The sequence below is a fragment of the Arvicola amphibius genome, chromosome X (assembly GCF_903992535.2).
Source record: "Arvicola amphibius chromosome X, mArvAmp1.2, whole genome shotgun sequence".
NCBI lineage: Eukaryota > Metazoa > Chordata > Mammalia > Rodentia > Cricetidae > Arvicola > Arvicola amphibius.
Genome location: NC_052065.1, coordinates 137,020,803 through 137,042,359, shown reverse-complemented (window position 1 = coordinate 137,042,359; position 21,557 = coordinate 137,020,803). Strand labels below are relative to the sequence as shown.

General features: G+C 41.7%; 1 protein-coding gene and 1 pseudogene across 4 annotated transcripts in view; one reads left to right on the top strand and one right to left on the bottom strand.

The window, feature by feature from the left end:
* F8 (coagulation factor VIII) overlaps positions 1-21,557 on the top strand; it is a 159,820-nt gene that overhangs the window by 125,175 nt on the left and 13,088 nt on the right. For all 4 annotated transcript variants that reach the window (XM_038316790.1, XM_038316788.1, XM_038316787.1 and 1 more), the window contains 3 exons: positions 16,692-16,836; positions 17,600-17,748; positions 18,326-18,502. In XM_038316790.1, coding sequence (XP_038172718.1) covers positions 16,692-16,836; positions 17,600-17,748; positions 18,326-18,502 — 471 coding nt within the window. The remainder of the gene's footprint in view (positions 1-16,691; positions 16,837-17,599; positions 17,749-18,325; positions 18,503-21,557) is intronic.
* On the bottom strand, positions 523-16,323 carry LOC119804903 (annotated as a pseudogene).

Sequence of the window (21,557 nt, the reverse complement as noted above, 5' to 3'; positions counted from 1 at the left end):
TGACTGCTTGACCTGTAGGATTGTATGGTATACCTGTAACATGCTTAATATTGTAATAAGCAAAAAACCATTTCATTTTCCTAGAGACATAAGCTGGACCATTATCCATCTTTATTTGTGTAGGTATACCCATGATGGCAATAACTTCGATAAATGAGTGATTACTGAATCAGCTTTTTCTGAGCTTAAGGCAGTTGCCCATTGAAAACCTGAATAAGTGTCAATGGTGTGGTGTACATATTTTAATTTGCCAAATTCTGCAAAGTGGAACACATCCATCTGACAGATTTCATTCCTTTGAGTGCCCTTTGGATTAGCCCCTGCAGGCAGTGGTGTTTGGTTATAGAAAGAGCAAGTAGGGCATCTCTTTACAATCTCCTTAGCTTGTTGCCATGTAATAGAAAACTCTTTCTTCCAGCCTTTGCTATTGACATGATGTTTTTGGTTTTTTAGGGTTTTTTTTTTTGCTTGGTCAATAAGTTTATTATCTTTATGAAAAACTACTCTTCATAGAAAACTGCTTTAGCTGTCAGCAGCCCGCTCCTGAGCTCTGAGGAAGCGTGCCTTCTTTTGAGCAACCTGATCTTTCTTCTGGGCAAGAGACATTTTGGGACGGTTCCACCTCTTCTTTTTCACTTCTCTCCTGGGCTTCTTTTTTTTTTTCCTCTCTCATGGTTTATTTTTTTTTTATGTTTAAAAATTTCCATCTCCTTCCCTCCTCCTCCCCCCTCCCTATGGGCTTCTTTTCATAGACTGGATTCTCTCATATAGCAGCATGGGCCTTCTTATACATCTCCTCCATCGTGTCTGGAGTAACGTTGTTCTTTATGTACTGAGAGAACTGCTTCTTGTAAGCGTCTTCATCTTCCTCCATTAGGTAGCGCATGTAGTCTGCAACGTTCTGGCCCAGGATGTGCTTGCGATGGACCTCTGCGTTGAACTCCTTGCTATCAGAATCATAACCAGGGAATCATTTGGTACTATGAGGAATAGACAAGCCTCCATCCACAGCTCCCTTCAGGGCCCCGAAAACTTTATTGCCAGTTGTAGTTTGAGCAAGGCCAGCATCCAAATAGCAAGTGAAGGCCCCAGGCTGACCATCGATGCTTTCCACATTGTATTCATCTCCAGTCACCTCCACTTGGCCTTCATAGATCTTGTCCATACCAAACCTGTTGAGAAGCCTGCGGGCCAGCAGCAGGCCAGTACAATAGGTGGCAGCATAGTTTGTCAAGCCAACTTTCACACCGTATTTCGGCAGTTCATGTACATACACGGCTCAGACTATCATATTCCCCTTTACACGGGCATAGGCAATCTGGCAGATGATGTCTCTGTATTTGGGTGTGTTGTACTTATTTTTGTCTTGGATCACTAATCGCTTCCGAGCATAGTAGTCTGTTTTACCCTCTCGCCGCCTTCTGAATCTTACTTGGTATCTCTTGAAGTAGGCTTTGTTCTTGACAATTTTCACAAACCCGCAATTGCGGCTCCATGCAGACCTGCGGGCCAGGTGGCGCTAGGGGGAAAAAAGCTGACATGATTTTTTTTTGAAATTCAGAGGCCTGCAGCACACTACCAATCAACAATTGATCAATTTCTGCATTACCTTGTGCTAGAGGACCTGGCAGACCCATATGGGATTGGATGTGTGTTATATACATAGGGCAAAGCCTGTTCCTGATCATGTCTTGTACCTGGATAAACAATGAGTCCTTCACCTAGAATTTGATCTAGGGAAATCTCAATTCCCTTCACTCTTTCCTGCTGTTCTAAAAGTCTAGCCTCTTGTCTGAACATGCATTTCCAATTTAATTGCAATCTGCTCTCTAGAACAGCTGATGTTAATTGTACCCAATCGTGGGACGTTTCCTTGTTACTTATAGACCAAGTTTTGAGCATCTCTCTAATAAAGGATGAATGTAGCCCAAAATTTATAAAGGTTTGTTTAATTTCCTTGAGAGCATTCATACAGACGGGTTCCCATGTATGTTCCTTGATGACCCTAGGGTTTTTGGAAACAGTCACCTTTTCTGATGTTATTATTGGAAAGGCAGGTAGAACTTTATGGAAATTATCCCAGAGAGTTTTACTCATTGACAGAGTTATATTTTGCCTTTCTACCATTTGCTCCTGTTCATCAGAGTCTATAATTTCCTCAATCTTTTCAAATCTGCTTACCATTGCCTTCTGTAAGGCCTGGATCTCCTGTCCAGAATTATGCTCCAAGGCCTTCATGGAGGATTCTAAAGTATGAAGTTTGTCCAGTAGAGTTAATATCTTCTCCTTGAATAGAATTTTCATGGCATGAATTGTGCCTTCTTGTATTGACAATCTGTCAGCCAATCTGTCATATCCTTTAGAAAAAGTCTGTCACTTTCAGCAGTTTTAATTCTCTCTGATAATGTTTCAGTTCCTACAGACAGGGACTGAAGTTTACAATCCAAATCAGCTGTTCCCTACTCCACAGCAATGAATCTCTCCTTAATATCAGACTGTACCTTTTTAAAATTTTGTTCAGTTGACAGAGTCATATCAGACAAAGACCTATTCCCTTCCGTGAGAGCGTCAAACTCTGTCTTGAGGAGGTTGGTGTCAGTCTGAATTGTTTTTGCAAATACCTCAAAAGACTTAAAGTTGTCACTCAAAACAGTTGTGCCCTTTCTTAAGCATTCAACCTCTGCTCTTTTTTTTTTTATTAGAGTTTAATGTTGAAAATCATATGACATTTTCAGGTGAAAATACATGGGCTCTTTCTTTCTTTTTTTTTTTTCCCTCATGGTTTATTTTTTTTCTCATGGTTTATTTTTTTTATATTCAAAAATTTCCATCTCCTTCCCTCCTCCTCCCCCCTCCCTCCCCTCCTTCTCCCCCTTCCCTCCCCTCCTTCTCCCCCTTCCCTCCCCTCCCCTCCACCCATACCTCCCCTCCCTCCCTCTCAAGGCCAAGGAGCCATCAGGGTTCCCCACTCTATGCTAAGACCAAGGTCCTCCCAACTCCCCCCAGGTCCAGGAAGGTGATTGACCAAGCTGAGAAGGCTCCCACAGAGCCCGTCCATGCAGAAGAATCAGAGCCCAGAGCCATTGTCCTTTGCTTCTCAGTCAGCCCCCCGCTGTTGGCCACATTCAGAGAGATGGGTTTGGTCGCATGATCCATCAGTCCCATTCCAACTGGAGTTGGTGATCTCCCATTAGTTCTGTCCCACCATCTCCATGAGTGAACGCACCCCTCTCGTTCCTGACTTTCTCCCTCATGTTCTCGCTCCTTCTGCTCCTCATCAGGACCTTGGGAGCTCAGTCCAGTGCGCCAATGTGGGGCTCAGTCACCTTCCCCATCTGTCGCCAGATGGAGGTTCCCTCACGGTCCTGACTTTCTTTCTCATGTTCTCTCTCCTTCTGCTCCTCATCAGGACCTTGGGAGCTCAGTCCGGTGCTCCAATGTGGGGCTCTGTCATTTTCTTCATCTATCGTCAGGTGGAGGTTCTATGGTGATATGCAAGAAAATCATCAGTATGGCTATAGGAACTGGCCTTTTCAGGCTCCCTCTCCTCAGCTGCCCAAGGAACTAACTGGGGGCGTCTCCCTGGAAACCTGGGAACCCCTCTAGGGTCAAGTCTCTTGACAACCCTCAGGTAGCTCCTTAAATTAAGATATATGCTTCCCTGCTCCCATATCCACCCTTCCTATATCCCAAGCACCCCATTCCTCCGAGCTCCCCCCGTTCTCCCCTTCACACTTTTCTCTCCCCATCTTCCCTTGGCCCAGTATTGCCCAATCCTCAAGTTCCCAATTTTGCCTGGCGACCGTGTCTGCTTCCAATATCCAGGAGGATTACTATATCTTTTTTTGGGAAGTTCACCTTCTTATTATCTTCTCAAGGATCCCAAATTTATAGGCTCAATGTTCTTTAATTATGGCTAGAAACCGATTATGAGTGAGTACATCCCATGTTCATCTTTTTGGGTCTGGGTTACCTCACTCAGAATAGTGTTTTCTATTTCCATCCATTTGCCTGCAAAATTCAAGATGTCATTGTTTTTTACCACTGAGTAGTATTCTAGCATGTATATATTCCACAGTTTCTTCATCCATTCTTCCACTGAAGGGCATCTAGGTTGTTTCCAGGATCTGGCTATTACAAATAATGCTGCTATGAACATAGATGAGCATATGCTTTTGTTGTATGATTGGGCATCTCTTGGGTAGATTCCCAATAGTGGAATTGCTGGGTCCTGGGGTAGGTTGATCCCGAATTTCCTGAGAAACCGCCACACTGCTTTCCAAAGTGGTTGCACAAGTTTATATTCCCACCAGCAATGGATGAGTGTACCCCTTACCCCACAACCTCTCCAGCAAAGGTTATTATTGGTGTTTTGGATTTTAGCCAATCTGACAGGTGTAAGATGATATCTCAAAGTTGTTTTGATTTGCATTTCCCTGATAGCTAGGGAGGTTGAGCATGACCTTAAGTGTCTTTTGGCCATTCGAACTTCTTCTGTTGAGAATTCTCTGTTCAGTTCAGCGCCCCATTTTTTAATTGGGTTAATTGGCATTTTACTGTCTAGTCTCTTGAGTTCCTTATATATTTTAGAGATCAGCCCTTTGTCAGTTGCAGGGTTGGTGAAGATCTTTTCCCAGTCAGTAGGCTGCCTTTGTGTCTTAGTGACAATGTCCTTTGCTTTACAGAAGCTGCTCAACTTCAGGAGGTCCCATTTATTCAATGTTGCCCTTAAAGTCTGTGCAGCTGGGGTTATGCGTAGGAAACGGTTCCTTGTGCCCATTTGTTGTAGAGTACTTCCCACTTTCTCCTCTATCAAGCTCAATGTGTTCAAATTAATATTGAGGTCTTTAATCCATTTGGACTTCAGTTTTGTGCATGGTGATAGATATGGATCTACTTTCATTCTTCTACAGGTTGACATCCAGTTATGCCAGCACCATTTGTTGAAGATGCCCTCTTTCTTCCATTGTGTACTTTTGGCTCCTTTATCAAAAATCAGGTGTTCATAGGTTTGTGGTTTAAGATCCGGGTCTTCTATACGATTCCATTGGTCAACTTCTCTGTTTTTATGCCAATACCAAGCTGTTTTCAATACTGTAGCTTTGTAATAGAGTTTGAAGTCAGGGATGGTAATGCCTCCAGAAGAACCTTTATTGTATAAGATTTTTTTGGCTATCCTGGGTTTCTTGTTTTTCCATATAAAGTTGATTATTGTTCTCTCAATCTCTGTGAAGAATTTTAATGGGACCTTGATTGGGATTGCATTGAATCTATAGATTGCTTTTGGTAGAATTGCCATTTTTACTATGTTGATCCTCCCAATCCACGAGCAGGGGAGATCCTTCCATTTTCTGGTATCCTCTTCAATTTCTTTCTTCAAAGACTTAAAGTTCTTGTCAAATAAATCCTTCACTTCCTTGGTTAGAGATACTCCCAAATATCTTATACTATTTGTGGCTATTGTGAAAGGTGATACTTCTCTGATTTCCCTCTCTGCTTCCTTATCCTTTGTGTATAAAAGGGCGACTGATTTTTTGGAGTTGATCTTGTAACCTGCCACGTTACTGAAGGAGTTTATCAGCTGTAGGAGTTCTTTGGTGGAGTTTTTGGGGTCGCTTATGTATACTATCATATCATCTGCAAATAATGAAAGTTTAACTTCTTCCTTTCCAAATTGAATCCCCTTGATTCCCTTATGTTGTCTTATTGCTATTGCTAGAACTTCAAGCACTATATTGAAGAGATAAGGAGAGAGTGGACAGCCTTGTCGTGTTCCTGAATTTAGTGGGATAGCCTTGAGTTTCTCTCCGTTTAATTTGATGTTAGCTGTTGGCTTGCTGTAAATAGCTTTTATTATATTTAGGAATGACCCTTGTATCCCTAATCTCTCCAAGACCTTTATCATAAAAGGGTGCTGAATTTTGTCAAATGCTTTTTCAGCATCTAATGAGATGACCATATGGTTTTTTTCCTTCAGTTTATTTATATGATGGATTACATTGATAGATTTTCGTATGTTGAACCAGCCCTGCATGTCTGGGATGAAGCCTACTTGATCGTAATGGATAATTTTTCTAATGTGTTCTTGGATTCGGTTTGCCAGTATTTTATTGAGAATTTTTGCGTCAATGTTCATGAGTGAGATTGGCCTGTAATTCTCTTTCTTGGTTGAGTCTTTGTGTGGTTTAGGTATCAGGGTAACTGTAGCTTCATAGAAGGAATTTGGCAGTGACTCTTGTGTTTCTATATTATGAAATACCTTAAGGAGTATAGGTATTAGGTCTTCTTGGAAGTTCTGGTAGAATTCCGCATTGAAACCATCTGGTCCTGGGCTCTTTGTGGTAGGGAGGTTTCTGATAACAGTTTCTAATTCTTTGCGACTAACAGGACGATTTAGAGCATTTACCTGGTCCTGGTTTAACTTTGGTATATGGTATTTATCTAAAAAACTGTCCATTTCTTTTATATTTTCCAATTTTGTGGCATACAGGCTTTTGTAGTAAGATCTAATGATTCTCTGAATTTCCTCTGTGTCTGTGGTTATGTCCCCCTTTTCATTTCTGATCTTATTAATTTGCGTGTTCTCCCTCTGCCGTTTGATTAGTTTGGCTAAGGGTTTGTCAATCTTGTTGATTTTCTCCAAGAACCAGCTTCTTGTTTCATTGATTCTTTGGATTGTTTTCTGTGTTTCTATTTTGTTGATTTCTGCCCTCAATTTGATTATCTCCAGTCTTCTACTTCTCCTAGGTGAGTCTGTTTCTTTTTTTTCCAGAGCTTTCAGGTGTGCTGTTAAGTCACCAATGAGCGCTTTCTCCGTTTTCTTTAAGTGGGCACTTAGTGCTATGAACTTTCCTCTTAGCACTGCTTTCATTGTGTCCCATAGGTTTGAGTATGTTGTGTCTTTGTTTTCATTAAATTCAAGAAAGACTTTAATTTCTTTCTTTATTTCTTCCTTGACCCAGGTGTGGGTCAGTAGTTGACTGTTCAGTTTCCATGAGTTTGTGGGCTTTCTGGGGGTAGCATTGTTGTTGAATTCTAATTTTAATCCATGGTGATCCGATAAGACACAGGTGGTTACTAATATTTTTTTGTAACTGTGGAAGTTTGCTTTGTTACCAAGTATATGGTCAATTTTCGAAAAGGTTCCATGAGCCGCAGAGAAGAAGGTATATTCTTTCCTATTTGGGTGGAATGTTCTATAGATGTCTGTTAAGTCCATTTGGTTCATTACCTCCATTAAGTCTTTCAATTCTCTGTTAGGTTTCTGTCTGATTGACCTGTCCATTGGTGAGAGAGGAGTGTTGAAGTCTCCAACTATTAGTGTGTGTGGTTTGATGGCTGCCTTGAGTTCTAGAAGTGTTTCTTTTACATAAGTGGGAGCTTTTATATTAGGGGCATAGATATTCAGGATTGAGACTTCATTCTGATGGATTTTTCCTGTTATGAGTATAAAGTGTCCCTTTCCATCTCTTCTGATTGATTTTAGTTTGAAGTCAACTTTGTTGGAAATTAGTATGGCCACACCCGCTTGTTTCTTAGGGCCATTTGCTTGATAAACCTTTTCCCAACCCTTTACTCTGAGTAGGTGTCTGTCTTTGTGGTTGAGGTGTGTTTCTTGTAAACAGCAAAATGTTGGATTCTGTTTTCGTATCCAGTCTCTTAGCCTGTGCCTTTTTATAGGTGAATTGAGTCCATTGATATTAAGTGATATTAATGACCAGTGGTTGTTAACTTCAGTCATTTTTAGTAGTAGAGTTTGTGTGTTTCCCTTCTTCTAGTTGAGCTGGTGAAGGGTCGCTAGATGCCTAAGTTATTGTGGGCATTGTTGGACTCCTTGGTTTTGATTTTCCTTCTATTACTTTCTGCAAGGCTGGATTTGTGGCTGCGTATTGTTTAAATCTGTTTTTGTCCTGGAGTATCTTGTTTTCTCCATCAATGGTGAATGCAAGCTTTGCTGGGTATAATAGTCTAGGCTTGCATCCATGTTCCCTTAGTGTCTGTAGCACATCTATCCAAGCTCTTCTGGCTTTCATGGTTTCCATTGAGAAATCAGGTGTAATTCTGATAGGTTTCCCTTTATATGTTACTTGACCTTTTTCCTTTGCAGCTCTTAATATCTGTTCTTTATTCTGTATGTTTTGTGTTTTGATTATTATATGGCGTGGGGATGCTTTCTTTTGATCCAGTCTATTTGGTGTTCTGTAGGCTTCTTGTACCTTCATAGGAACATCCTTCTTTAGGTTGGGGAAGTTTTCTTCTATAATTTTGTTGAATATGTTTTCTGGGCCTTTGAGTTGTAATTCTTCTCCTTCTTCTACCCCAATTATTCTTAGGTTTGGTCTTTTCATGGTGTCCCAGATTTCCTGAATGTTTTGTGTTAAGAATTTGTTAGATTTGTTTAGTTCTTTAATCTGTGAGTTTATTTCCTCTATAGTATCTTCAGAGTCCGAGATTCTTTCTTCCATCTCTTGTATTCGGTTGGAAATACTTGTCTCTGAAGTTTCTGTTCGTTTACTCAGAGTTTCCATTTCCAGTCGTCCCTCAGATTGTGTTTTCTTCAATACCTCCATTTCATTTATCAGGTCTTGTACTGTTTCCCTTACCTGTTTGATTGCTTTTTCTTGTTTTTCTTGTTTTTCTTGGGTATCTTTGAGCGATTTATTTATTTCGTCTACCTTTTTGTTTGTCATCTCCATTTCTTTATGGCAGTTTTTTACCTCCTGTTTAAGGTCCTCTATTATTTTCATAAAGTACTGTTTAAGGTCGGTTTCTTCTATATCTTCTGGGGTAGGGTGTTCAATTCTTGTTGTTTCGGGATGTCTGGCTTGTGGTGATGTCATGTTGCCTTTCATGTTGTTGGAGGAGCTCCTGCATTGGCGCCTGCCCATCTCTTCCTTCAAAAGGAGCCCGGAGGCGTTTGGTGTCCTAGACCAATCGTTGCTGTGACTGAAACTGGTTGGATCTCCCCAGTGCCAGAGGAGGACCTATTCCTTGCGTCACAATCTGAAGAAGCCCGCACTCCCTTGCAGGAATCCTCAGACCTGCCTGGAGGCCAGAGTCTGATTCCTCTGGGTGGATGGCCTTAGAACAGGAGCAGGACACCTGAGAACACTAGGGAAAGCTTGGGAGACACACAGGGAAGGGAGAGACCGACACAAGCCTGCAGAGGGAAGTGGGGGTAGGGGGTCTGTGCTCTCTTCCAGGGCAGGTTGCCCCAGGGTCCGCATTCACTCACCAGTTCAGATGGAATGTCAGGGCACGGGATCAGGGATTCCAGGCAGCCCAGGGTCGCAGCCCAGACAAAAGGGCCAAGGTGGGGGCAGGGCGGGATGGAATACCACACAGCGAACCTGGCAGCACAATCTGATGGAGCCCGCACCCCTCCACAGGAATCCTCAGACCTGCCTGGAGGCCAGAGTCTGACCCCTTTGGGTGGATGGCCTTAGAACAGGAGCAGGACACCTGAGAACACTAGGGAAAACTTGGGAGACACACAGGGAAGGGAGAGACTGACACAAGCCTGCAGAGGGAAGTGGGGGTAGGGGGTCTGTGCTCTCTTCCAGGGCAGGTTGCCCCAGGGTCCGCATTCACTCACCAGTTCAGATGGAATGTCAGGGCACAGGATCAGGGATTCCAGGCAGCCCAGGGTCGCAGCCCAGACAAAAGGGCCAAGGTGGGGGCAGGGCGGGATGGAATACCACACAGCGAACCTGGCAGCACAATCTGAAGGAGCCCACACCCCTCCGCAGGAATCCTCAGACCTGCCTGGAGGCCAGAGTCTGACCCCTTTGGGTGGATGGCCTTAGAACAGGAGCAGGACACCTGAGAACACTAGGGAAAACTTGGGAGACACAGGGACCGGAGAACCGACACAAGCCTGCAGAGGGAAGTGGGGGTAGGGGGTCTGTGCTCTCTTCCAGGGCAGGTTGCCCCAGGGTCCGCATTCACTCACCAGTTCAGATGGAATGTCAGGGCACAGGATCAGGGATTCCAGGCAGCCCAGGGTCGCAGCCCAGACAAAAGGGCCAAGGTGGGGGCAGGGCGGGATGGAATACCACACAGCGAACCTGGCAGCACCATCTGAAGGAGCCCGCACCCCTCCGCAGGAATCCTCAGACCTGCCTGGAGGCCAGACTCAACCTCTGCTCTTAAGCATTCACCCTCTGCCCTAAGAATCCTGGTTTCATTCTGTAAGGACTTTATCATTTCTCTATTATTAAACCATGTAAGAAAGAAACCAAATACGAGAAAAAATTGCAAGCCCTATAAATATCCAAGTTATGGGAATATCATATGTATCCTGTAATATCTCTACCATAGTATAATTAAATAGGCTGCAGAAGCCTTCAATGGTGATATGGTTCGACATTTTTTTAATCAAAAGAAATTTTACCTGTAATGACCGTTGCCTGCCAGTAGGTGGCGGGGTGCACCTGGATCCACGTGGCCGAAAAAGTCAGAACCAGAAAGGAAATTCTAAAACGTAGAAGCTCACAGACCAAGCACTGTGTGGGTTATAGCTGGGGGGGAGGGCGCTGCCTGAGGGGATAGAGTGGCCGCAGGAGTGTGCTCAGGAGTCACATGCCATGTGGTCCATTTCCTGGCTTGCTCCCTGGCTTGGTTGCTCACGCCTTACTTCCACTATTGTGGTGTGGGCAGTAACCGCTGGGCAGGAGTGCCAAACCAAGTCCGCAGTATCGGCGGAGGAAGCCGGGAAGCTGGTCGGGCATGCGCTGTAATAGCAGCTGGGTCGCACTCATTCAGCAGCAGCTACACAAGCTCAAACGCCAGGACACAGGCAGTAAAGCCGAGGCCGAACTCAGCCAGGACTGGTGCTGCCTGAGGAATTAGAGCACTCGGGCTGAGTCATGCACGCATCCTGTGCTCTGTACAAGCAGGGCTGGGACGGGCTAGTCTGGAAAACTGCACTGAGATTGAATGCAGGAGCGCACAGGCGGCTGCTGATGGAGGAGTGTCTATGTGTTACTTTCATTATTAATAAACTGCCTTGGCCCTTTAAGAGACAGAAAATTAGGTAGGCAGAGTAGACAGAACAGAATGCTGGGTAGAAGGCAGGGGGCAGATGCTTCAGGCAGTCGCCATATGCAGTCTCCTCTCCTTCTCCTCTCCGAGATGGACGCAGGTTAAGATCTCTCCTGGTAAGCGATCCACCTCGTGGTGCTACACAGATTACTAAATATGGGTTAAAGCAAGATATGAGAATCAACCAATAAGAAGCTACAGATAACGGGCCAGGCAGTATTTAAATGAATACAGTTTCTGTGTAATTATTTTGGGTAAAGATAGCCACGTGGTGGGATGCAGCCCCACCACTCCTTCTACAGATTGGCACTCCAACGTGATGGACTAAATCCACTTAAAAACCTGAGAAGGCTTTAAATAAAGGAGAGACAAACTTTAACATAGCTTTTTGCTGTTTGCTGGGGTGCCACAGAAAAATTTCCCTGACTCAGCCGCCATAACAGGAAAAAACCTGTGCAGTTTTAAAAAACGCAGCTTCCTGCGCTGTGCCGCCAGCGCGAACTCTGGCTTTAAAGCATTTCAATGGCTTTTATGGGCCTGGATATTTGTGTTCCCACTTGGGATCAGAAGGAGAGTGCGCTGAGACTGGGCCAATGGCTCAGAGCTCCCCACCTGCACCTGGGCAGATGGCAGAATCAGGCTTAGGCAAGCGGGAGAGCATGGCGGATTTCTGCCTCCATATAGAGAGATGTTTCCAGGCTGCGCGGTGCTCTGCATGTCAGATTTGGCTGTAACTTGGATGAAAAGAGTTTCTGTGCTGCACGCTCAGTCTCAGAGTTAAAGTGCTAAGTGCAGTTCCTACCTGTCGGTCCCAGAGCTAGTAGAAAATGGTACATCCTCCATTTTGAAATTGGAGAGAGGTGGAGCCAACATCCAGAACAGCCCGGCAGCTCTTCAGCTCAGAGGTGCAACCGATTCAGAGTCACAAGTGGCTCCGCCATCTTGGACTGGGCATGGCAAGCACACAGTACCTGTTTTTGACCTAGGAATATCACAGCTTAGACTCTTAAGTGCTTAGCGATGTAAAGGCGCAAATCAAACATGTTTCTCGACAGTAAAAAAATTACAGTTTCACAATAGGACAGATTCAGACATAGAAGACCCCCATATGGGTCACAATGTTGGAAATTTTTGACTGTAAAGGAGCTAATTACAGAGAGACATTTCATTATATGGGCTGCCAGTCTAGACCAGAATGGACATCTTAATCGTATGACTTCAGAATTTGTATCTAAGAACATGATGCTTTGGAAAAGAGGGTCTTCTTTTGTTTTCACAGAGGATGACACCGTGTAGATTGCTTCTATCCCAATATGGTATGATAGACCACACCCTCCTGAAAGGTTGCTGTGAACATCTTCAAAAAATTACTTCACTCAACTACCAACTGAGATGAACCTAGCAGACAGGTTATACCATGAAAGACCTAAATAACAGCGCCCCCATTCAGCAGGAAGCAGTTTGGAGAGAAAAAACTGTGCCCATTTTCCCAAATATTGTTTATAAATGTTCTTTTACATTTAAAGGGGGATATGATATAGAGATGAATAATTTGCATTAGTATGGATTTTAAGGTCAATTTTGTTATATGTATATGTATTTCTGATCTTGATTAAGCTATTGTGATTGTAGTTCATTTTAAAGAATGTAATGTATAATTAGGAAATATAGGTTGTTAATGGATAATCATCGATAATAGTCAAGCTTGTAGTCATGTTAGTCATTTTCTAGATGTGCATAGATATATTACAGATAGGCATTCTTCATATCTTTCAAAGACTGCAGAATATGGCATTTAATGTTTTAATAACTTAGGGTTTTTCATGACAATGAGACATGTCTGCTCCTGGCAGCACCAATCTACTTCAAGAGGATGGGCATTGAAGAGGCTCCTTATGGAGTTTGATAGCCATTTGGGCAAGAAACTGCTCTTGCCTGGACTGTTGCATAAACGGGACACAAAGAACCCACAGAGAGAGGACTGCTGAACTTGCCTAAAGGTGACATGGTCCTTTGGGGTTCCTGATTCGTGAAAGAGTCTGTGAGACGTTCTGCAGGACACAGCAGAAAGTGACTGAACTGTCTTTGGAATTTCCTGCTTCGTGGAAATGTCTGCTGGACACTATGGGCCTGAAGGCCGAAGATGGATGCCCCAGGGGTACAGAGGAACTTTGGGTGACTGTCCAGGCAGCGAATTGTCTCTGTCATTTCTAGAGTTTGAAAGTTGCATATGACTTGTTTACTTAGGTAATATTATATCCTTCTGGGGTCTTTGATGGAGTTGAAGAATGGTTCAATAGTTGTAGTTTTCCTTAGTTATGGTAAAAGATAAAGTAGATATAAATATTGTAATTGTAATTCTTGCTTGATTAACTGTTTTGTTATATGTAATTTTACTATGTTAAAGTTAAAGCCTTTCTTTTTTGTTTAAGCAGAAAAAGGGGAAATGATGGAGGAGTGTCTATGTGTTACTTTCATTATTAATAAAGAAACTGCCTTGGCCCTTTAAGAGACAGAAAATTAGGTAGGCAGAGTAGACAGAACAGAATGCTGGGTAGAAGGCAGGGGGCAGACGCTTCAGGCAGTCGCCATATGCAGTCGCCATGTTTCTCCTCTCCGAGATGGACACAGGCTAAGATCTCTCCTGGTAAGCGATCCACCTCGTGGTGCTACACAGATTACTAAATATGGGTTAAAGCAAGATATGAGAATCAACCAATAAGAAGCTACAGATAACGGGCCAGGCAGTATTTAAATGAATACAGTTTCCGTGTAATTATTTTGGGTAAAGCTAGCTGCGTGGCGGGACGCAGCCCAGCCGCTCCTTCTACAGGCTGAGGTGCAAAATTGCGCGCAGGGCAACCTGCTGAAACAATCAAAAGTCCAAGGCCGAATCCCTGCCATGCAGTGCAGGAACCATAGCTAAAGGCTCCCAAATGCCCCAAGTTGGACGCCACAATAGTAGAAGCATCTGTGAGAGGGAAAGATCATATGGCAATATAAGAAATCAGAGAATCATTCAAGATGAGGTTTTCTCTTTTATGACAACTTAATCTTTTATTAGAAAAAATAATTCCACAAGAACTGCCTCAATTCCTTTTGAAGACGATGCCCCCCAATGTCCTACTACATTCTTTCTCTTCTTCTCTCTATTGCCCCCTCTTCCCTCTCATCTCACTGTGTATCTCTGGCTGTTCTGGATTCCTTAAGTGGAAGTAGACCAGGACAGCTTCAAACTCAGAGATCTGTTAACCTCTGCCTCCTGAGTGCTTGAATTAAAGATATGTGACATCATGCCAGACTTAGGTTCTATCCCTTAAAGGTCCTACTATTCAGGGAGAATTGGAGACTCACTTCAATCCTTTGTGCTATGGCCTAAGGTTAGGGACATCTTTCCTAGAGTACCTTCTCGGATAAAAATAGATCAGAAGAAATGTTAAGGAAACTTTTAATGAAGCCAGAGTGTAGGGAAAGGATATTATATCTTGCAAGAAAGAATAGGCAAGCTATGTAGGAAAATAGCAAAGAAACAAGTTGTATCAAGTCTTTCTTTATTAAGGGTTTTATTGAAATAGGCCTGAAATTGCATTCTGCTGAGGATAACTTGATTGATGGGTGTGAAAACTGTATTCTACCTCCTCAGGCTACCTAAGGAATAAATTAACTTCATTCTATTGCTTCTGGTATAATTTTGAAGTCAGTTAAAGGATATTAAATGTGGTTCAAAACTCAGCATGGATGTTTGAGATAGGAGATGGTTAACCAAACTTAATTGCTACAAGTTTACCAAACTTAATTGCTACAAGTTTGCCTTTCAGCTACTGCTAGTTGGGGCCAGAAAGAAATGGATAGTTACATTACTTGTCATTAGTCCACCCTTTAGTTTTGTGGCTAACTTAGGCCTCCAAATTACTCTTCTACTTTATTTCTTAAACAATCAGTAAAAAATAATTTGAGGATTGCTTAGTAATACATTGACCTTTGAAAGTTTTAAGATGCTCCCCTCCCAGTTCTCTAATTCCTTGCCTACCCATCATGAAGATGCTGAATTAGAAACTTAGATGGACATCTTTCTATCTTTCCACAAGATCAGAATTTATTGAAAAAATAAATTCAGAAGTTATATTGGTTTTATTGACTATGGTTTGGCAAGTAGTTCCAATTTACCTTGATAATTGGTTATTGGAAAATGGGTTATTTTATTTCTATCTTAACTACTAATATTAATTATTGGTTATTAATCTTAATAGTAATATTAATTATCAAGGAAAAATATTGATACTTCACACAATAATAAATAAACATGAAGATTACAGAATGACTGAAAAGGGTTAGAGAGATTGCAGAATTCAGAGATAACATTTTGAAGTTATAGAAAGAGGCCTGTTCAAACTCCAAGGAAGAGTCTGTAGGGGACCAGATAAGAAGTCTTATGAAGCACGGCACAGAGCTGTTTTCAGTTGCAGAAATGTCAGATGCAGTTACAGGTGATAAGACATTTCCACTGTGAGTTTTACTTTGGCTAAGTGTCACAGGCAGAAGAAACTGGAAACTGCACTACTGCTTGAGCTTAGAAACAGAGGCAGAATCTTTTGATGTGGCAAATTTCCTGGACAAGGCTCATGAAAAGTGATCTCTGACTGGTTAGTGTGCCTACCATACTTTGGTCTTGAGGTGCTCCTTCTTTTACAGTCCCAAGTGATGGGTTCTATGAGGTAAAATTGATAAATTCATGTGGCTGGTGTTTCTAGTATGACTAATACATTTGGAGATATCATTTACTAGTGTAAATAATCATTTTATGCCTCCCGATATTTTGTCAATTAGTGATTGTCACTTGTGTAAACAAAATATACAGTCATTATCTCTTGGTTCTTACACTCAAAATGGAATAGTTCAGGTCAGGGTTGTTGCTTTCTTTATCAAATTGAATAATTTAAGACAAAGCAGGCCATCTTCTTATCTTCTCTACCATAACATCTAATACCACCACACTCAGTATCAGTCCTACAACACACAAAACTTTAAAAAAAAAAAAGCTCACTCACACCATAGCTACTTGTTACTAAGGATACTGATGAAAATGGCCCTTCCAAGGTACTTGGGTGGATAAGGCTAGTGTTAGGACTACACATGAGTGGAATTGGATCTGAGTCCAAAAAAGGTATTCTGCTTCTCAGTGTATAGCCAGGATTACAGGCATCAGGCTGATATCAAAAATCTATACTTGGTGCTTTTGTAGTGTTTCTCAGCCCCCTTTGTGCATACCAAGATATCCATAAATGTCTGCCAAATTGTTGTTCCTCTGAAATGAAAGCTAGATATCTGTTATTTCACAAGCTTATTGGTATACCTATTAAAACACTGCCTTTCTGATTGCTCTCAGGTGATACTATGCTGGAGTTAACAAAGTTCTAATGGCTTCATCAACTTTAAAGAGGTACCCAAGATAGAAAACCACAGACCAAACCGAGCTACCTTGTTTCAGTCTTCTTGGTGCTCTTTAAAAAAATCTTCATGTATATCGTCTATCTAGTCAGCATATGAAAAAATGTCAGAGGCAAAATTAGAAGGAAAATGTAAATAGAACAACATTCTTTATGCTTTATATTTACTTTCCAAATATTTCTGATAATCTATTCTAATAGGTCTTCTTTGGCAATGTGGATTCATCTGGGATTAAGCACAATATTTTTAATCCTCCAATTATTGCTCGGTATATCCGTTTGCACCCTACTCATTCTAGCATCCGCAGTACTCTTCGAATGGAGTTGATGGGCTGTGATTTAAGCAGTAAGTGCCAAGTCATCCCATATTATTTTCTTTTTTTTCCTCAACCATGAGTAGAATATCTGCTTTAGTTATTCTGAGACTGTGAGGAGGGATTTTTTTTATCACAGAATAGAGAACTGTCTGTGATAAAAAACAAAACAAACAGAACAATCTGTTGGGACTAATGAGTCCCAGCCTTTAGCTGTTCTTCCCTCCTAGAATCTTCTAATTGAAGTTACTAGAAGCTGTGCCTAGTGTAGAGGATCAGAGGATGGGATTTTCACCTGTTGGCCATTGACTGCCATGTATTTAAGCCTACATGGTGCTATTAAAGAGGGGCTTTGGTATCAGTGTTTAAAGGTCTGCGTGTTGGTCTGTCTCTGCGTGTATATTCTCAAACTCCAGCCCCTTGCCCGAAGCTCACGAACTGGGTTCTAGCGCACAGAGTGCAGACATGGGGGTGTGGTGTGCGGCAACAATCCAGCATAGTCCTAAAATAAACAACAAGAATAAACCCCAGAGTTTGTTACTGTAGTTATACTAACCATAGAGTTCTCCAAAAACAGTCATCTCTTATATTTCTATCAATAAGGAAATTGAAATCAAGCAGAGCTAATCAGAACTGACTAGAAAATCTGGGCATTTTAGCAACAACAGGAATTCTGTAAAAGTTGATGCCTGAAAATTATCATGATAACAGTATATATAGAGGATTCAGTGCAGCCGAGTGAAGCCTATGCTGCAGCCTACCCATGTGACAACATTGCAATTTTATTTCTTTTAGGTTGTAGCATACCACTGGGAATGGAGAATAAAGTAATATCAGATACACAAATTACTGCCTCATCCTGCTTCACCAATATGTTTGCCAGTTGGTCTCCTTCACAAGCTCGACTTCATCTCCAGGGAAGAACTAATGCCTGGAGACCTCAGGTAAGAACAACATATTTACCACTTAACTAATAAAAATAGATAATAGAGCCTTGGAAAATAGGAGAAGCCCTTGTTTTTCATAGGTATTTCTGTTCACTGTTCCTAAAAGAATGTTTAGGGAAGTCAACAATGCTCCACAGGAATATATATATATATATATATATATATCACATGATTTTACACAGCAAAATTTTTCACTGAAAACAGAAATGATCATTAATGAACTATCTGGAAGAAAAGAATTTCTGTATGTAGTACTAGGTTAATATCTGTGAAAAAAAGCCTGGTAGATAAAGTTCAATCCAGAGTTTGGGTATTACATTGCCAGACTTTATATTCTAGTAAATATGGTTCCTTAATTCATTCAGCACCTACTAGAAACCTATTAAGTGGATGACCCAAGAAGATTAAAAAATAAAAGAATTATGAAAATTTTGGCCCTCATGATTATTAGTCAAATAATGGAGGCAAAAAAATTATATAGGGAGATAAGTAATGTAGTATGGTTAAAACGAAAGTAGTGGATTTATGGAAGCAAATAGTGACAAAGGATATTATTCCAATATTTCTTCCTCAGGTAAATGATCCAAAAGAATGGTTGCAAGTGGACTTACAAAAGACAATGAAAGTCACTGGAATAATAACCCAGGGAGTGAAATCTCTCTTTACTAGCATGTTTGTGAAAGAGTTCCTTATCTCCAGCAGTCAAGATGGGCATCAATGGACTCACATTTTACACAATGGCAAAGTAAAGGTATGTTCTCATTAAAAAAGCAGAGTGGGTATAGTGACTCAAGCCTATAATCTTGTCATTGAGTTCAAGGCCAACTTGGGTTACAGAGTGAGACCCTGCCTTTAAAAAAGTAAAGATGTAACACCTGTCTTAGATCTTGACATTTAGAGACAGATGCTTTGTGACCATCCTCTCAGGACAAAATTTACTAAATACCTACATTAACAGAACATAGTGAGTCTAAGCAAAGGTGTAAACTTCCAAGGAAAAAACAAAGTACAGCCAAAATTTGCTGATCACGGAAATGGAAGTCATACAGAATTGGTTTTGTTTTTGTATTTTGAAAAATGCTTAATGATGCTCTTATGCTCACTAGCAAGGCTAGACTCCAAAACCTTATTAACTTTAACTCTAGTGGTCCATATACTCTTCAAGCTTGATGTAGATTTTCTAGATAATTCAACAAAGTATAATTACAAGCATAACACAAGGTCTTAGTATGCCATGAGCATGTTTAGGTTATCTGTGGTAGTTTGTAATATTTTTTAAAATATTAGACTTTTTAAAAATTATTTATTTATTATATATTCAGTGTTATGTCTGTATGTATGCCTACAGGCCAGAAAGGGCACCAGATCTCATTACAAATGGTTGTGAGCCACCATGTGGTTGCTGGAATTGAACGTAGAACCTTTGGAAGAGCAGACAATGCTCTTAACTGCTGTGCCATCTCTTCTGCCCAGTTTGTAATATTTTTTAAACCAAGAATTAACTGTGGTGTGGTATGTCAGTTTTCTATTACTGTAACAACCACTTGAGATAACCAACTTATGATGATAGATTGCTGGTTTATTTAGAACATATGACAACAGCATAAATATCAGAATGGAGGGAAATAGAATAAGGAATTCTTTGGGAATTCAGGTTCTGAGGTCTTCTACCAGGCCAAGGAAAGATAGAATTTATTTGGTGGTAGGAGATGTTAGGGACTATAAGTAATGTCTGCCATTAAGCTTTATTAGCTTTATAAGTGAGAGACTCTGTATCCTATCCTTTGTTTCCCTAGAAATTTAAGATGTTGAACAGTATGTTGTTATGACAGTGAGAGAAAGGGGCTGCATAATAGGAGGTCATGTACATAATTGGATTAAGTAGTTGGGAGACACAGGAGGTCAGTGCCCAGAGCCTGGCTGAAGAAATGGGAGATAGCTCAGAACCTCTGGGCAAGGACTGTCGAAATAAGCTGAGACAATTTCTCATGTCAGGGTCTTCCCAAGTAAAAACAAACAGATCATGTGGATCTGGGTGTAAAGGAATGGTAAAGAAAGCATCCTTAAGGTCTAGAACAGAAAAGTAATAAGTAGAGAATGATATTAATTGGGAAGATGATGGGAAGCCACTGAAGGAAAGGAGGTACCCCATACTTTTGTGTCAAAGGGGGAGTCTGGAAGAGGATAGGGTGAAGTATTAGTATCAGCTAGTACACAATGACACTCTTCAAAGGCTAGAAGGAGAGGGGCAATTCCAGAAGGAGTTGGATGAAAAGAAAAGGGAAAGAGTAATTCAGCCATATCTCTGCCCAATATCGGGGTTGGGGAACTATTTATAATGAGGAAAGACTGAGTAATCAGGTTGTCTAAGAGGGAACAGAGGAGAGGACCTCTGTCCCTGGCCTGTTGGGGATGTCAACATCCATTACAGAGATCTGAGAAGGGTAAGTTTTCTCAGAATTAGCCAGAAGTATAGACCAAGTAACTCTCAAGAATCTATTAAAAAATAATAGACGATCCAAAGTCAGAGGTCTCCACTGGAACAGGAACAGGGAAGTAACCACTGAGTGAGTGAGCCAGAGCCAGAGACTGCTGAGAGTCCAGACGTGAATCTGGGACCTTCAAGGGAGTAGACCTAAGCCAAGACCCCTGTGGGTCTGGGCATGAGTCAAGGACCTCCCAGGAACTAGGCCTGAGCCAGGACCTCTGCCAGTCTGTGTGTGAATCTGGGACCTCCGATGCAGTAGGCAGGAACCAGAGATCTCTGCAGGGCCAGGCATGAGTCTGGGACCTCAGAGGGAGAAGGCCTGAGCCAGGACCTCTGTTGGTCCGGGCATTGGTCTGGGACATCAAAGGGAATAGGCAGGAACCTGGAACCTCTGCAGGTCTGAGCATGAGTCTGGGACCTCTGAGGGAGTACGTCTGAGCCAGGTCCGAGCCTGGGAACTCTGAGGTAGTAGACCTGAGCCAGAAACCTTTTCAGGATCAACTCCAAGCCAGGGGCTTCTGCAGGAGGGCATCCAGACCAGGATTTACAGAAACAGGTGAAAGCCGGTAACCTAGGCCAAAGTAGGCCTGAGACAACAAATTCCAAGGGAGCAGAGCAAAGCACAGGAGCACTGAGCTATCTCCAGGGACACAGAGTAACCAACAGGGTAACTAGAACTGTGGCACTGACTGTACCATGAGGAACAACCATCTGAGCTTTGGATTCACTGGCACCTAGAAGAGTATTCAACAGAATCTCAGACAACCCCAACCACACCTGTTAGGAAAAGATGAGTAAAAAGGTAAGATCACATGCTACACCACAAAGAGCAACACAACACCAGTAAAACCTAAAGACCCTACAACAGCAAGACCTGAACAACCAAATATAGATGAAGCAGAAGAAAATGACCTAAAAATAACTTCAAGAGAATGTTTGAAACTCAAAAAGAGGAAATGAGAAATTCCCTTAAAGGAATGGAGGAAAAGACAAACAAAAAATTGGAAGACATCAGCAAATCCCTTAAAGAAAACCAAGAAAAAGCAACTAAACATATAAAAGAATCTACTCAAGACTTGAAAACTGAAATAGAGACAATAAAGAAAACACAAGCTGAGGGAATTATAGAAACAGAAATCATGAGAAAATGATCAGGAACCATAAATGCAAGCATGAACAGCAAAATACAAGAGATAGAAGAGAGAATCTCAAGCACTGAAGATACAATAGAGGAAATAAGACTCATCAGTTAAAGAAAACATTAAATCTATCAAAATCTTCACCCAAAATATCCAGGAAATATGGAACACCATGAAAA